This window comes from Micromys minutus (assembly GCF_963924665.1).
Source record: "Micromys minutus genome assembly, chromosome: 10".
In the NCBI taxonomy this organism is placed as follows: Eukaryota; Metazoa; Chordata; class Mammalia; order Rodentia; family Muridae; genus Micromys; species Micromys minutus.
In genome coordinates this window covers 49,472,189-49,489,739 of record NC_137979.1, presented here as the reverse complement: position 1 = coordinate 49,489,739, position 17,551 = coordinate 49,472,189, and the positions used below count along the sequence as shown (strand labels likewise).

The following is a 17,551-nucleotide window of genomic DNA, read 5'->3' as shown; positions in this document are numbered from 1 at the left end:
AGTATTAGCAACGGGCAAGGGCAATGCCATTTTTCCACATGTCTTGGGGTGGGGCTGGGTTGGGTCTGCGCTGGCTGTAAGCCCTAGAGAAACCAAAGCCTGAGGCCAGGGCATCCATCCTCCCACCCCAATGCTCAAGCAAGGAAGTTCTGGCTTCTCCCTGCTTTCTGTTCTTAAGGAGGGGCCTTAGCTTTTCTGATGGATTTGTGTGTTTAAAAAAATGACAAGGATCTGTAGTGGCCTAGGGAGGATGGGTAAAGCAGGCAAGGACTACGGCCCCTGGGCCCCTGGATGCGACACAGCTGAAGCCAAGCTGGGATGTGCTAGCCATACAGGACTGGAAGGGCTGGGATGGCTAATCTCCATATAAAGACAAGAGTGAGAAGTAAATGCAGGTTATAGGGCCTGGACACCTGTCATGTTAAAAAGCTCCCAGAAGAGCTTTTGCCTCAGGCTTAGGTCAATCCACAGTACCACAGCATAATTTAGCCTTAAATACCAGCTACCTGGGCAGCTGAAGCAGGAGTTCAGGGCCAACCTTGGAAACCTAGTGAGACTATCTTAAAAGTATATCAGCAGTTAAGGTGCTCACAGCAAAACGATCTGAGCCCAATTCTTGGAATCCATCTCACACGCACATGCACACACACTAACGACTGCATGCAGTTTGGTGGCAGGATTCTTACTTAGCATGTGGCTGCTCTTCTCCATCAGTACCAGCTTCTCTGGTAGGTAGGCGAGCCTGGGGAGTCATATATACCTTGCAAAGCTGGCCAGGTGTTGGAGGCCCTGGGGGAGGGGCTCGACTGTCACCTTGCCCTAGACATACCACCTGCTCCACTGCCACCTGCTGCTGACCAGAACACCAGGAGAGTGCAGACTGTTGAACGGCTTCCTTTATTAGAAACAAGTGAGATGTCTGGAGTGGAACAGTACATTTGGGATCTCTGCCCCCACCCCAGCAAGGAATGCTCCCAGCACAGCCCAAAGAAAAGCCAAGACAAAACAGTGAAGCGCTCCTGCCCCAGATGCAGCACCTGACACTTTAGTTTAATTCAGTGAAGACCATCCTAAATCTCAGGTGTAGTCCGTCTGCAGACCTGCCTTCACTTTGCAGGCAGCAAAACACAACAGGTCTCTGGTTCAAGAACAGGTAGACGAGGCCTGAGAGAAACTCTTGTTCCCTTTCCTGAGAGTCTCTTTCTCTAGACGTAAACAGCTCCAAGGGCCTTTCCCAGGTTGGTTTAGTGCTGGTCATCTTTGGAGACAGAATTCAAAACGACAAAGACACCTACCTGCCTCTGAGCTTCAGAGCGCCAGCAAATAAGGGTGACAAATGGCAGAAAGAAGGAGCAAGGCCTGAAATTTTCCATTAAAAAAAATGAGTATTAGCAGAGTTTGATGTGAGCCAATCCTCAGATACCAAAACCTTCAGACACAGGCCTAAGTGGGGACAGCGAGCCCATGCAGGCCTCAATCCAGAGGCCTTCCTACCTGGCTTATTTCTACAGACCAGCATCCGTAGTAACATGGAGAGTCAATCCAAAGGCAGGGAAGGAAAGGTTCTTCAAGACATGGCAGAGGACTAGGGTCAGGCCCACAGAGGCCTTCCAACAGAGGCTGCCTGAGGCATGTCAGCTTGGATGACCCAAGGCCCTTCTTGTTTGGTCGATGCCATACTTCAAAGACTGTGGAGTAGCTTTGAACCCCACAAATGGTGCTCTTTAGCCCCTAATCCCATGAGGGTTGAATGAAGACACTAGAACAGTTTGGATAAAAACAAGACTTAAAAACAACCCCTGAGCCAACTCCTGCAGACCCGGGCAGGGTGCCCATCTCAAGGCAGCAGCAGAAGCAGAGGCAAGCCACCTGATTTTGGGGACAGAGTTGTTGCCAGCAGATCTTCCAGAGCATCCCTTGGGGCTCATTGTTTTGTTCCATGACCAGGGTCAACGAAACCAAAGCTCACTCCAGAGATTTGTGTTCCCCAAACCTCAGAAGCAATTTGAGCTGGCCCACCGCTGATGGAGAGTAAGACAGGGGGTGCTTTGCACATTCCAGGCTCGCCCAAGAAGGAAAGACTCGAGCACTCTGTTCTTTAAAGTGTGGGCAGGGTGAGCCCACTCGGGCACTTAGGGCAGTGTCTGATGACCGAGGCTGCAGGGAGAAGCCCCGCCTCTGACCCCTCCTTTCTGTAGAACACTCAGTGCACATCTCACCAAGAACAGCTTCTTTGGTCTGAGTATCTTGGAGTCACAAGTCAGCCACCTTCACTGGCACTTGCAGTTTGCAGCACAGGACAGTGAAGGGAAGGAAGGTCTAGAAGCCTCTGGTGAGAATCCTCCAAGCAGAGCTTGTCTCCAGCAGCGGTCTATAAAGCAGGATGCATCCCTAGCAGTTTGCTTCGGCTGAGGCGATGTAGCATGAGCTTTTGCGGACCACCACCAGAAGCCACAGCATGACTCAAAGCCCTGTCACCTGTAGGACAGCTTCATTCATTTCAGGGGAAAAGGCTGAACCTGGCTGGAGGTTAAGGTTTCTTTCTCTTGTAAGGTCCTCCCTGGCCACCAAGATGCCAAGAGGTGAAAAAGCAAAGAAATTCCCTACTGCGTGTCATGTGGAGCTTTCTCCCAGGGCAGAAGCTACAAGGATGTGGCTTGCTGACAGTTCAGCCCATCCTGCTGGGCCACTTGGCTCAACACTGCTCAAGAATACCCACACAGGCAGCCATGTGATCAGGGGCTTGACTACTGGAGAAACTGCAGCATCAATAACCATCACTACAACCACAAAAATCCACAACAGCACCAGATATAATCAAACTCAGATGCTGGCAATGCTGCCAAGTCAAGATCATCTCTAGCTACTGTTTCTTGCAGCCACTGTGGGTTGCACACACTGGAAAGGAGACAAAGGAGCACAAGACAGCTGGTTGGAAGGCACAGCAGGAGCTGAGACTCAAGGGTCTGGGCATCGCCACACCACGCCTGCTCAGCCTCCCTGGGATACTTTCTTCCTCTTTGCACTAATATGCCTAACAGCTTGCGCAGATGTGGTCTCGACAAGGTCCCAGACACTAAAAAGTCCAAAGTCCCTTTCAAAATGCCAACTATCCTAGGCAGTGGGGACAAAGTCTCTAAGAGAACACACACCTGTAAGTTTGGCAACAGCCAGCTCAAAAGCCTTTTAAAATTCTTGGTAGGACAGTGTCCTCCAGGACAAGGCCCAGGAGATGGAAGAGGGACTTGATTAATGAATCGAATTCCATGATTGTCACCATTTCCTGGTCTCAGAATACAGTAGTCTGGCCCTTGCCCAGAGCCAGTTCTACCCTAGGAGCTTGTCCTGCTATCCTGGAGATCAAAGCCCTCTCCTGAGCTGGCATTTCCTCCACCTCATCTCCTTGCTCAAAGCCTGCTGGGCAGCCAATTCCAAAGGGGAACCAGGTGAGGCTCCCCAGATCCTTTCTCCTGCTCCCCAACAACAGCCACCACCTCTGAAGAAATAGTAACTGTGCAACTGCACATCTGTCTACCGCTGTCCTTGGGCTCTCATTTTGAAGAATGACTGGATTCAGCTTCTTTCTCATTGTTAGAGACCAAACATCCTTGTACATTTGGAACATGAAAGATATCTAGAATATTTATATATATATAATATATATACTTTTATTATTCACCCGTTAACTCCATAATTTGCCAATCATGAGCTAGGTTTCAGCAGTTCCATTCCCTTGATCACAGCTGCATGAGCATGTTAATTCATTGAAAACAGGGAGACCAGAAACATGGCTAAAGGTGACATCACACAGCCTACGCCATGGCAATATAATTGTCAAGTTCGCTGGCGGTTTGGTAAAGCCGGTTCAGTTCTGTTCTGTTTGCCAGAGATCTCACATCTGTGAAAGTTGGACCAACAAGTGGAAGGGTTCCGTTTCCTGCTTTGGATTCTCAGTGGCTTTATCCAGAATCTCACTGGCAACTGGTTACTGTAACACCAACCCAACCTAGGAGAGCCAATGGGGAAAGATCATGTTGAGTTGACAATATGCAGGACTTTCCTGCCTCCCCAGGTATGTGGGTCAGGCCCACTGAACTCAGAGGAAAATGTCTGCCATGAGAGAGGAGATGCCAAGCACAGGCCTCTTACCCAGCCTTTGCTGGGTTTGTACTTCCTTCAAGGAGAACAGTGGTGGCATCCTGAAGAACACTGGGCCAAAGGCTTCCAGCTCACGTTCAGTGTTTTATATGACTACTCCCCTGCCTGGCTGCCCTAAGGTGGGGGATGAAGGGGCAAGAAAGGTCCACATTGAGACAAGAAAGGCAGTCTAGGACAGGAAAGGCAGATCTTCAGACCCTAACCTCATGGATAACTCTTGAGTTCTGACAAACTGTGCCTGACAGTACAGGTCTGTGATTCCAGCTACTGAGGAGGCAGAGGCAGGAGGATCTTAAGTTCAAAGCCTGCTTAGGCTACAGATCGAGGTAGTCTGAGTGACTGAGATCCCGAGTCCAAAAAGGAAAGTCTAGAGGTGTGCCTTTAGTCCTAGCATCTGGGAGGCAGAGGCAGGTGTGTCTCTGTGATCTGTGAGTTCAAGGCCAATCTTTATCTACATGACAAGTTCTAGGCTACACGGTGAGATGGTGGCTGGAATTAAATTCAAGGTACACAGTTACCTAGCACATGTGAGGCTGTATGTCCAAGCTCCAGAACTACTAAAACTTGAAACAACAATGTAGGACAGATACCCTGCTCTGACAGACAAGAACTTGCCTGTCCATCTGGCCCTAAGGTGGAACAGACTTTTCAAGGCTGAGGGCCTGGACTGATTCGCTACCTCTCAGCTGCTTTAGCTGGAGCCATCAGCTCCCTGACTAGCAGCTCGGCCTTAGGCTGTGACGCACGTACCTTCTCGGCCCCCATGCTCGGGCACTTCCAATTGTACAGGTAATACTGCAGATTGCCGTCCCCTATGCCGAACTTGAGCTTCTCCAGGAATGTTTTATTCTCCATGAGATCCAGTGCATTGAATACGTCGAACCCTTTCTGCAGAGTAGCAGGAGAAATGGCAACAGGTAAGGGCAGGAAGGCTGCTTTACCCTCCTTCCCATTGGCCTACAGGCAGCCGTAGGGCACGTTTCCTTCAGAGGTTCCAGCAACAGCCTGGTTAGCAAACTGTGGTTAGTGCTGACTCTCCAAATGTGCTCCTCAAGACAGTCCTCAGGCCACCCACAGCCTGGCCTCTCCTCAGCGTCTCTGGAAGTGGTCAAACACTGAAGGCCATTCTTTCCAAAGTCAGCTCCTAACTCTGGCCACTTAACTCCCAGGTTCCCCATGTGCACTAACTGAGCATCCTTGACAGACTGCCTGAGGCTGCGACGAGGACACTTCTGAAATCTCACCAAACTGATCTGATGTTCTCATGGAGGACTCGCCTGCCCACAGAGGTTGGCCTGGGTACAGCAGACCTCTAAGAAAGGCAAGCAGACAACAGACAGCCCTACCACCTGTGCCTGTCTACTGGAGTCAGCCAGTCCATCCACTCACAGATCCCAGGCTCCCCTCCCATGCTTGAAAAGTCAAAAGAAACCTAACTGTGATGCTGGCTGGCCGGGAGTGAGGTGACTCCTAGCCCTCTTCTAGACTGGAGTTTGTGGCTGAAAATGGCTGGGGCCTTGCTTATGAGCTGGAAACTAAGGAAGCTTGAGGCCTCCCATCCTATGGGCAACAAACTCTTGAGCTGTGCTTGCTGCTACTACAAAGCCCCCACCCGAATCTCCCAAGACTGCCTGGTCTGCTCCTCACCATTTTGGCTAGAACGAGGGCATCGCTCATAAGGTCTAGAAGAGGGGTCTGGGTGTGGACGTTGTAGAAGGAGTATGCAGCTTTCAGACTCTTGTGGGTTGGATGGTTCATGATGGTGGAGGGAAGTGTATAAAAGCTCAGGAAGTCAGTCACCTCACCGTTGGCATTCTGAAGGAAAAAGCAAATAAACAGGCAGTGTCACACATGCAAAGGAACAGGCAGTCCAGAGACCATGTTATGATCACACCATCTCCAGACAGCTGAATGGGTGAAACTGGAACAGGGTATGAACAAGAAGAAGCAAACTAGCTGAGGGCTCTTGAGGACAGCATACTGGGGATTGGTTTTAATGCTTTGTCTTACTTCGGCTCTCAAAATCGACGTGTTCAGACGGTGAGGGCCCCTGTCCCCAATTGGTTTTTTAATGAACAATAAGGTGCCAGGGGCCAACGGCTGGGCAGAAGGACAGAGGCAGAACTTTTTAGGATTCCCAGGATAGAAACACAGAAGAGAAGAAGCAGAATTGCCATAACAGGGAAGCAGAGAGGTCAGACTTAAGAGCCTGCCGACATGTAAGAATTTGGGAAACTCCCTCATTCGGGTCTAGGGCAGCAGAGATGAAATATGGATTTTAAAAGGTGTTAACTCAGGAATATTGGTGGGGAAAGTGTGTTAGCCACATGGAATTAGGGAGAAGCTTTGCACTAGTAAGGCATATTAAAAATAACACTGTGTGTATGTGTGTATCTGTGTGCGTGTCTTTAATTTGTGAACCCAGAGCTCTTAGATGGGTGCAGAGTTGCACACACTTGCCGGGAGCACAGAGCCGTGTAACAGTTTACTGCTCCAGATGGCACTCAATGTATTACAGGCTTGTATCCACTATCAGAAATTATAGATTCTCGAATAGAATACACACGTGCCATAGATTAAGAGTTGGGGGGCTGGAGAGATGGCTCAGTGGTTAAGAGCACTAACTGGTCCTGAGTTCAACTCCCAGCAACCACATGGTGGCTCACAACCATCTGTAATGGGATCCGATGCCCTCTTCTGGTGTGTCTGAAGACAGCTACAGTGTACTCATATACATGAAATAAATAAATAAATAAATAAATAAATAAATAAATAAATAAATGAATAAATCTTTAATAGAAAAAGATTAGGTGTTGGGGAGAACTGGCTTCTTAGCAGGCTACAGATTATGACTAAGCCACATGAAGATTTTTTTCCCATGGTTCAGAGCTACTATAAAGAGTTTGGGCTCAGAGGCACTGGGAGCCCCTGCTACGCAGAACAACAGGCTGCTTGAGAATCAGGCAGGGACAAACCTGCCTCTCACAACCAGATAAAGAAAAGATAAATAAAATTTGATTTAATTGTTTTTAAGGATAGAAAGAAGTATAATAGTAATTGCTTAACTGTTTTTAAGTACACAAAGAGTAAAGAAATCCACGCCTCTGACCTTGAATGTAGGAAGGCACAGAGATAAAATAAAAAGAATAAAAAAATGCTTTAAAGGAAAATTGAAGACGTCTTGCCAGGGCAGACTACAGGGGTTTCGGGGACTGCTTAGCCTGACAGATAAACACAGAAACAGGCTTACACCATAGATGGGAGGACTGGAATATACAGGGTCAAAGAGCAGGGTAAGTGGAAACCCTTTCTCAGACAGATAAGAGAAGCTTATGTTAACTCAACTTATATAAAGAGAAAGGGACATCTGCCCCTCAGAGAAACTAACCTCCAGAGAAGGGAGAATTTAAGTGTGCAGATGGACAACTAACTTCATCTCAGTAGGCTGGGCAGGAGATGGTGGTGGAGCACTATCTTCACAGATAATATTTGTTTAGATTGTTTCAATTATCAAAATGCATGTGGTTATGAGTTTGGTGGTTATATTAAAATTCTTCTGGGAGAGAGGTCAAGCTATTAAATTAATTCAATCTATACCTCTAGTGACTTCTGGTTACTGGACCAAAGACATGCTATTTTGGGAGAGAGGCTCTGTATTTATGTTGGCAGGAAAGGAGAAAAGGTTTTGGACCCCTCCAGGGTAATATGGATCAGATGCTACAGGGGAAGAAACCTTGAAGATCTTAGCTACAGAAAAGAAAAATTTGAGAAAAATCAAACAAGACAGGTAACTTCATCTGCTGATTCCTTTACATGGAAACAGCCCCATAACTTGGCTTATAAATAAAAACATTTCTAGCCAGAACTTGCTAAAATTAGACAATAAATCTTGTTGGTTGTGGAATCTTAAAGATTCATCGTGCCATAATTCACATAGCATAAATGAAGATTTATGACAATTGGTTATTGATGAAATTAACTCAAAAGAATAGTCGTCTTTCACCTGCTCACATAAGGAACAAAAATCATCCTTATCTGTGCATCTTGCACAATCCATACAAATATCTTAGTAGTACTAAAGTTTTGGTTGTAAGATTCATATGTTGCAGAATTTGCAGCTCTGACCAGATTCATCTTGGGGGACACTGAAGAGAGCTGCTGTCCCAGCCCCGTTTTCTGATGCTCTCCAGAGACTTGCTTCCAGAACAGGAACTGCTGATTCCTGATGGACTCAGTTCATCCAGACTTTCAGACAGATCCAGTCAGAACTTCTGTCAAGCCCTGAGCCTTCTAAGCAGAGACTGATAACAGATGCTAAAGCTAGCTTTCTAAAGTCTAAACAATTTTTCTAATTTTCTTGCCTCTTCCCACCCCTTTTAAAAAATATTGTTGCCTTTATTCATCAGGAAGAAGTTGTGGAGAGTCGTCATCCTGATCCCTTAGGCTTGGCTGTCTGGTTATGGCTGTTTGATAAAGTATAGGTAGGCTGTCATTTTAAGGGATAATCTGGAAATGGTCATAATTTTGAGCAGGAAGGAAATGGATGAGATGGATTGCTAGAGATATTTTTTTGTTTTCTAAATTTATTCTTAAGCAAAGCATTATATAGCCACAATCTTAAATTGGTAGAAATCTTTATAACTCAAACAAATTGAAGTTATAAGTTTACATTGGCACAGAATTTATGATCAATACAGATTTAAGATATTCATTAGTATAAATTTCTTATATTGATATAAAATTTGAAGTTAAAGCTGTTACTCTTTTTATTTATTTATTTATTTATTTATTTATTTATTTTATGCATGTGAGTACACTGTAGCTGCCTTCAAGATAGGCAATATGCCTATGCAACTCATTTAAGAATACAAGGTTTAAACCCAGTCCTTCTAATAACTGCTATTACAAACTGTTTAGGATGCTCAAGTAAGGCAAGTTAAAGATTAGACAGTTAAACTCATTATATTAGATTCCAACCTTATTATATTAAGTGCTTTCTACAATATTCAAACAGAAATAGCTTAGAGTAGTTAAGGTGTGACTGTTCAGATACAGTTTAAATAGTCTTCTGCTACAACAGTCAGGCTGGACTGTAGGCTGAGCTACCCTAATGGGCATGGCTTTCTTCATGCGGCACTCATCCTCAGACTTTGGTGTCTGAACCACACTAGCCTGAGATGAGATAAGAGAGGCAGATGCTCACCTGACTAAGGGTGCAGGGCTCTCTATTCTGTACTGAGCAGGGGTTGGGAGTACAAGATAACCTTTTAACAAATGCAAACCATGACCATGTATTTGTTGAGGACCACATAAAGACTTCAGGAAGCCTAGCAGGGTAATACCAGTTCTCTGGCAACCTAGCTGTTTGTCTGGGAGTGGATGGCAACTCACCTCTACCACAAAAGTGTCAATGATGTTCTCCTGGGGGTAGAACCAGTGCTCCACCTCCTCCTGGTTCATGACAGGGGTGAGGTGAAACTGCTTCAGGTACCTGCTGAGCAGCTGGTGCACTACTGGAATGTCCTTCTTTTCCATTGGTCGTAGCCCAGCTGTCTTAGGAGTCTGGAAGGACAGACATGATGGTCTCAGAGCCCATCATCCTAGACCCAACCACATAGGCCCTTAAGAGAAACCCAAGTCACCATCAGCATCAGCCTGAGCCCACTGGGCATCCAGACTCAGCCTGCCTCTGGGGTCTGCTGGCCCCACCTCTTGGGAGGGCAGAGGCTGTCTTATCCATTTTTTACCCATGTGATTCTAGTCTGTCTTAAGATAATGTAAGCCAGGGCTGGAGAGATGGCTCAGTGGTTAAGAGCACTGACTGCTCTTCCAGAGGTCCTGAGTTCAATTCCCAGCAACTGCATGGTGGTTCACAACCATCTGTAATGGGACCCCATGCCTTCTGGTGTGTCTGAAGACAGCTACAGTGTACTCATATAAATTAAAAAAAAAAAAAAAAAAAGATAATATAAGCCTCCCTGCCCTCCCTTGGGCCACTCTATACAAACTATATAACCTGCTACCCTAGGGCCAGCTGGCTACTGTAGCTACCAAAAGTATTCAGTGGAAGGAAACCACATGATCCTATGGGATAATTATTAGGCCTAACAGGCTATCCTGAGGGTCAGTACACATTAGGGCTGGTTCAAGTTGTAAACAGCAGAGTCATAGATGATATATGGCTGTCTTCAGTGTGGAGCTGGAGAGATGGCTCAGTAAGTAAAAGTATTATTGTTAAGTGTAAGGACCTGAGTTCAAATCCCCACAATCCATGTAAAAGCCAGATGGAATAGTGTAGGCACCTGTAATCTAGAACTCCTACAAGGAGAAGACAAGAGAGGCAGAATATAGAACATGCGGAATAACTTGGAGTACATCAACACAAGGCTGAAGACAGAGAGTGACCCTGGAGGTGTTCATGCATACAGATGCACATGCGGAAAACGTAGCTTCAGTGTGGACCGCTAGCCTTCTGATTCCTTAGATCTCTCTCTAGAGACTGCTTACTAATTCCACCCATCACGGTGTCCTCATGGTGACCTCTCTAACCCTGAAAACACACTCACACTGGGGTCTCATCCAAGCACAGGGAGTTCTTTTGGATCCCAGAGCACCTGAAGATGGCTCTCTACTTGCCTGGAATTCAGGGGAGGGGTGATGGGATGACACACGGGGAGAAGACATTTCCAGAGCCCCTGTTCCCTCCCACACACCTTGAGAACACAGGGTCTCATGTAGCTCAGGCTAGCCTCAAACTTGTCATATAGTGAAGAACTGCTGATCTCCCTAGTCCTGAGTGCTGGACTCACAAGCTGGAGACACCACACTAAGCTTTCCAAGCCTACTTTGGCAACATGGAGCTATGCTGCAACACTCTCTCAAGACAGGACAACCACCTTAACCCAGTGCTGTGCCCGTGCCAAGCCGAGTGCATGCGGATCAACAGATTCAAGCTTCAGCCTCTTGAGCAGCAAGCACTTGGCATGACTAACAACCACCTGGTGGATGTGCTCTGAGGCCACCGAAGGGAATTAAAGAGCTCACAGTTCAGCATCCTGAAGGCAGGCCCAGCTGGAGAAGACACTTTCGGGGAGAGTAGACTGACTGAGATCTAGACTTGAAGATCTGGCTACTCTAAGCTGTCCAGTCACACTGTCTAAGTGTCAGTGCCACTCTGGAGTAGGGGAAGGATTAGAAATCTGGCTTCTCTCACAAGCGGTCAGCCCTCCTCTACCTGTTTGGCAGAAGCGAGTGGACACTTGACAGCTAACCCACATTAGTCTCTGGAGTATGCGAGGCAGAGATGAAGGCTTAGTAAAGAGATCCATTTTCTATCTATGCGTCACTCAGGCTAAAATGACAGGGAAGTGGTATTCTTTGAGCCTGTCGGCAGGGCTCCTAACCCAGGCACAGACTCAGGAGAGCTGAGAATAGAAAACGAAAACTAACCTTTGTAGACAGTAAGACACAAGAACGTGGAGACTAGGGCTGGTAAGTGCAAACCTCCCTCACATCCCGAGCCTGCCCGCCACCCCAGAGCACCACTGGCCTCCGGCAGTCGGTAGAGCTTCATGGTGCGCTGCATGGTCATATTTCTGCTCAGGTGGGAGAACTTCACTTCAATCAGCTTCCGAGGGTTTAGGGACCGATGCCAGTACCTGTAGGTACATAAATGTCCAGGCCTCAGAGGACTCTGGCCAGTCCACTCAGTAAGGACAAGGGCAGGGGACCTCCAGATGACCAGCAGGTGTTATGAGGAAGTCCCTTTCTAGAGGAACAGACTCAGCTTCCTCCAGGGGGTCAGAGAATCTTTTCTCCCTCCTTTCCATTTTTGAAGCCATTCCAGTGTTAGATCAGTTTATCTCGGGAGCATAATCAACATGCCCAGAAGACTGGCAGACGCTTCCCCGCCTCTGTATTTACCTGCAGTTATTGCTTCTGCAGCTCTCTAGGCGGAGGTAATCCAATTGTTTCAAAGAACTTTCTAAGGTGGAGGCTATCCTTAGGTTATAGAGGGATTCATCCACAAAATATTCATAATAGAGCTGAGTCGATCCTTAAAGCCCCTCCCCCCACACACTCTAACCAGTGCAGTCCCACTCGGACAATGTCTACTCTTTCTTCTCCCTGAACCATATTCTTTAAACGATCTCCACCTGGCTTCTCCCAGTCACCCAGCCCCCACAAAACTGTCACAAAGGGCAATGCTATGTCTCAATGACATTACTACTCAGACAGGCACCTGCATTCCCAAGACCTGCAGGAAGAAGTTTACCTGCAGGTGCCAACAGGCTTTGGCAACACCACTCCAGCAGTGTAAACAGCTTGGAAAATGCCCTCAAGGTGGACCCGCCGGGTTATCTCTCGGATCAAAACTGGAGCCACCCTCTTGGAGCGCAGCTTCTTGTGGACACACAGGAAGTTGATCTCCACCATCTTCTTCTCTCTGAAGAGAGGCAAATTACTGACCAACACTTTCCCCACACATCATAAGAGGAATCTCGCCAAGTGGATGGAGCCTCACCCAAAGGGGTGCACTTGGCTGTCATCTCCACTCAGAAGTCACTACTGGGGATCCCACCCACTACCAGTTTCTAGTTGGCAAGCTTGCTTCACAAGATTCCTCTACTTCAAAATGGAAGGGGGACACCTTCAAATGCCCTTTTCTAGGGCACCACGAGCCCCGCCCGGTGGAACCCCTGTGAGTGGGTTGTGGAGTCCCACCTGAGGCAGGCGATGAAAAAACCCCAGAGTAATCAAGGCTCATTTAGGTCTGAGACAAGGTTGATCTCGAACTTGCTAAGTAATTCAGCCTTGACCCATGAAGCTCAGATTATAGGTATGCACCACTACCGACAAATACCCAAAGGTTTTGGTTCCCATGTCAATTTACAGCCTGTAGACTCAGAAGACGGCAGCAGATGACTGTACAATCTGAATCTGGGTCACGCTGGCTCCTGCCCATTTCTGAAGCTGTTGTGTGTAACCCACCGTGTGACTGGAGCAGGAATGCAGCAGTGGATGGCTTCACTATAGATCACAGATAAGGCTACTGGCTACAACTTAGAGACACAGCCTTGGCTGGCCTTGAACACAGAGAGTCACCTGCCTCTGCCACCATGTGCTGTGGGATTAAAGGCATAAGCCACCATATGTGTCAAAATGCGTGGTTCCCATGATGAGTTTCATTCCCAACACACAGATGCCTCCACTCCACCGGCCCCTCCATCTTCCTCCCAAACTAGCAAAGAAGTGTCAACAAGGTCTTGTGCTTACGTGTCATAGATGTGGATGTTTGCTGGGATAGCACTGATGAACCCAACCAGTTTCCGACTTGAGACCACTCGGACCCCGCAGTGCCACTGTGGGAGCCAGCCTGGTGGCCGGAGAGCCCTGGAAGAAAGATAGGGACAGTAGTTGTGGTGCTCACAGTAGGCAGGAGAGCGGCGTGGGCTTCAGAGCTGTGCTCCAATCTGACCTCACAAAACACCTGGGGTTAACAACTATGTTCTTTTTAGGGCCGAGATTTCCTAGACACCAACATAGTCAAGACACAACCATTTCTCACAGCGTCTTCTTGTTGTGCTGGAGAGATTGCGCGCAGTCTCGCACATACAGTCTAGGCAGGCTCTTTGGTACTAAGCTATATCTAGCCTTTATTTATTTTCTTGACATAAGGTTCTGTATGTCCCCTAGGCTGGCCTTAAACTTGTGACTATTCTGGTTCAGCCGTATGAGTGTGCTTCTATGCTAGGTTCTGTTTCTGCTTTTTGAAATGGGCTCTTACTGTGTAGCCTCAGCTGGCCTCAAACACAGAGATTTGCCTGGCTCTACCTCCTAAGTGCCACTTTTATAGGTGTGTGCCCCCATGCCCAGCCTTCATGTCCATATCAGAGCTTGAACTAGAGAACTTCCCATGCAGAAGGCCAGTAGTCCTTTGGTTGGGAACCATACTGTGGAGACCCTGGGCTTTGTCACCTGCCTCTCACTCAGCATCTCTCCTCTTTTTGCTTTCCCCTATCTACTGGGTGATCCCACCCCACTTCAGCCTCATACCTCCATCTTTCTGAGATGTTAACTGTAGCCCAGGATGGTAGATGGCTATAACTGAGCATGCTCATTATCTGGATAGTAAAGGACTTTCCTTTCAAATCTTAAGATCTCCTGTTCTTCTGCCCTTGAAAAGGCCACCACAGAGTAATGGTCTTTGCTGGGGACCGACTCTGTATGTCTCCCTCTACTAATTTATTTTAAAGAAGGTTTCAGTTCTGAACACCACTTTAAGCAAGTTTCCAATGTACAAACTGAAGGACACAGCAATTTGCCGTACAAAGGCTGGTTCTCGGGAGGACAGAGCTGAGTTTTCTTTCGGATCTGCTACCTGCTTAGCCCTTCAAACTGGCAGAGGTTTTGGAGACTGGAGACCAGGCTATTATCAGACACTAAACTTCTGGCTCCTTTGATTTCATAGCCTCCAGAATCATGAGGAATAAATTCCTACTGTTTCTAAGTTAAATAAAGTTGTAACAAAGACACCCTTACAACTTACCACAAGAGAAACTCGGGGGAATAATCGAACCGGAACATGTTATCATCATCTTCCACATAGTTCTCATTCAGGAGGGTGTAAAGTTCTTTCAGCTGCAGAGAGATAAGGAGCTCACTGAGGTGCTCTGCCAAATGGGGAACAACTTCAACTCCATGCAGCTCCAAGCTTTACAGAAGGACAAGGCAAACTACCAAATCCACCACAGGTCTCACAAATCTCTTTTATCCCAGGCACGGCAAGGACTCTTTCAGAACAAGTCTCCCTGGTTGCAATAAGAAATGAAACCACTAGAGGGCAGAACTGCACACTTTAGTACACAGCTGCATCTACAGCATCATCTAACCAACTACTTAGATTACTCTGGTCCATCACAAGAGCCTCCCATTTTCTGTGAACAAGCTTTGGAGAAATAATTTTGGGGGCTGGCTAGAGAATCACTCCCACAACATCACTGACATATTAAACAAACAAACAACATGATTGGATTTTTTCATTTAGCCCAACATACTTAAGTCCTTTTTCTGCCTCTGTAGCCGTCCCCATCAGCTGGTCCAAGTAGGTAAAAACTTGGTACTGTTCCAGTTTAATGACTTGAGTTCAATCCTTGGAGCTCACGTAAGGCAGGAGAACAACGCTGTCCTCTATCTCCACAGGGATGGCCCGTAAGTGACCTTCCATCCTCCCTCCCCACCCCACCAGTAAAAAGCTATCAAAAAGAAAAACAAAACAACTCTGTTCCTAAGACTGGTATGGTGAAGCTGCTTGCTGATCGTCCTTGGGAGTCTGAGTTGAGAGGCTCATGACAATCTAGATTTGAAGGGAGAAGGTGCTTAATAAATTAAGGGGAGTGGGGGCATCATTCCTTATGTTGGGGAAAAAAAAATCTAAATTCCTAAATCCCTGATGTTAAAACATGAGGATAACCATGTGGTGGTACATCCTGCAATCTCAAGTGCTCAGCGAAGTGAGGCAAGAGGTTTGACTCAAGTTCAAGGCCAGCCAGGGTTACATAATAGGACTGTCTCCAAGGGGAAAAAAGAAAGTGGCTGGGAGACCACGTGGCTCAGTTGGTAGAGTCCTTGTCTAATAGACCAGTACACACAGAGCTCTGGGTTCAGTCTCTAGCCCCACACAATCAGGTGCTGGTGACACAGACCTGCAATACCAGCACGTTTACCTAAAAACACTAACCCTAAACAAGTGCTGGATGGTGGTGATGACTGTGACCCTAGCACTTAGAAGGGAGATGGAGCTCCGTGAATTCAAGGCCACCTTGATCTATATCGGAAACTTGCAGGCCTGCTAGGGCCACAGTGAGACCCTTTCTCAGAACCAAATACATGAATGCATACTCATACACGTACACCCACAGGCACACATGGTTCCCACTACACACACACTAAGGGGCTGGAGAGATGGCTCTGTGGCTAAGAGCATCTGCTGCTCTTTCAGAGGACCCCGGTTTACTTCCCAACACCCAGATCACACGTTCACAACCATCTATAACTGTAGCTCCAGCAGATCCAATGCCTTGGGCCTCATATGTACTGCACTGGTTCATTTTGTCAAATGAACACAACCAAACTTATCTAGGGAGAGGGAATATTATTTGGGAAAATGCTTCTATAAGAGTAGACAGTTTCTGCCCTGATGTCCCATCATGCATGGCGGGAGAGCTGAGGGCTGGGAGCTGAAACAAACCCTTCCCTCTAAGTTGCTTTTGTTCACGGCGTTTCATTAAACAAAAATCCTGAATAAGATGTACACATACCCACATGCAAACTCATATTAAGTAACTAATAAAAACAACAATAAAGAGGTGGCTAGCTGGGATTGCAGCTCATTGTTTAGAGTGCTTTCTCAAGACCTGGACCATTATCAAAAATAAAAAAGGTGCTGGGGAGCTACTGAGGGAAGGTGAGGAGGGAAGGACCCTCAGCAGTCCAGGTCACAAGTCAGGCAAGATACAGACAAGAAGCCAGGCATGGTGGTGTCAAAAGCCTTTAATCCCAGCACTCAGGAGGCAGAGGCAGGTGGTCTCTGTGTTCAAGGCCAGCCTGTTCTACAGTGAGTTCTAGGACAGCCAGGGTTATATAATAGAGAGGCCTTGCCCCAAAATACAATACAATACAAAAATCCAATGACAAACAAATAAATAAACAAAAGGAAAAAAAGAGATTACACAACAGGGAACTTCAGAAGGCAACTTTGACCCTTATAAGTATGACATACTGTTATTGTATGGTGTACCCAGAAAGTACCAGATGGGGTCTGTTCAGCTCCCTGAGGCTCATCTCCCAAGAGTCCTGTCCCACCTGTAAGCCAGGCCAACTCACCACACCACGGTCTCCCAGATCCAAGGCATCCCAAGTGAAGCCTTGGGGTAGGGTGTAGGGCTCCTGGCGAATGTTGTCTTTGTCAGGCTCCACAGGACCATGGGTGTTCACCACTTCACCTAGAAGAAGAGCACAGTCCTTTGTCTACCCACAGCATGCTGAAGGAGAGCTCATTGAAAACACTCACTGGAAGGCTAGTGGGGCGGCTCAGTTGGCAGAGTGGCTGCCTTGCTTGTGTGTGTAATCCCTAGTTCTAAATAACCAGAGCAGAGTGTGCACACTTACAACTCCAGCACTCAGGAGAGGTGGAAGGACCAGAACTTCAAAGTCATCTTCCACTGCACAGTGAGTGTAAGGCCAGTCTGGGCGACACAGACCCTGTCTCAGGGGAAAAAAATTATACCAGAGCAAATTTCTCCCACCCCTAGGAACCCTGCAGCTGAAGAACACTCTATGCTTAGTAGCTGTAATCTCTCTCCAGTCACCTCTGGCCTCTAGTTGAGGGTGA

The 17,551-nt window shown here is 47.2% G+C and overlaps 1 protein-coding gene across 1 annotated transcript in view; it reads right to left on the bottom strand.

Moving 5' to 3' along the window:
* Positions 1-878: 878 nt before the first annotated feature.
* NMT1 (N-myristoyltransferase 1) overlaps positions 879-17,551 on the bottom strand; it is a 36,101-nt gene continuing 19,428 nt past the window's right edge. Inside the window, exons 4-12 of the mRNA XM_080924390.1 lie at positions 17,044-17,162; positions 14,708-14,799; positions 13,435-13,551; positions 12,434-12,604; positions 11,708-11,816; positions 9,550-9,720; positions 5,806-5,973; positions 4,909-5,046; positions 879-4,006 (exon numbers count right to left, since the gene is read on the bottom strand). Coding sequence (XP_080780516.1) covers positions 3,986-4,006; positions 4,909-5,046; positions 5,806-5,973; positions 9,550-9,720; positions 11,708-11,816; positions 12,434-12,604; positions 13,435-13,551; positions 14,708-14,799; positions 17,044-17,162 — 1,106 coding nt within the window. The 3' untranslated portion in view covers positions 879-3,985. The remainder of the gene's footprint in view (positions 4,007-4,908; positions 5,047-5,805; positions 5,974-9,549; positions 9,721-11,707; positions 11,817-12,433; positions 12,605-13,434; positions 13,552-14,707; positions 14,800-17,043; positions 17,163-17,551) is intronic.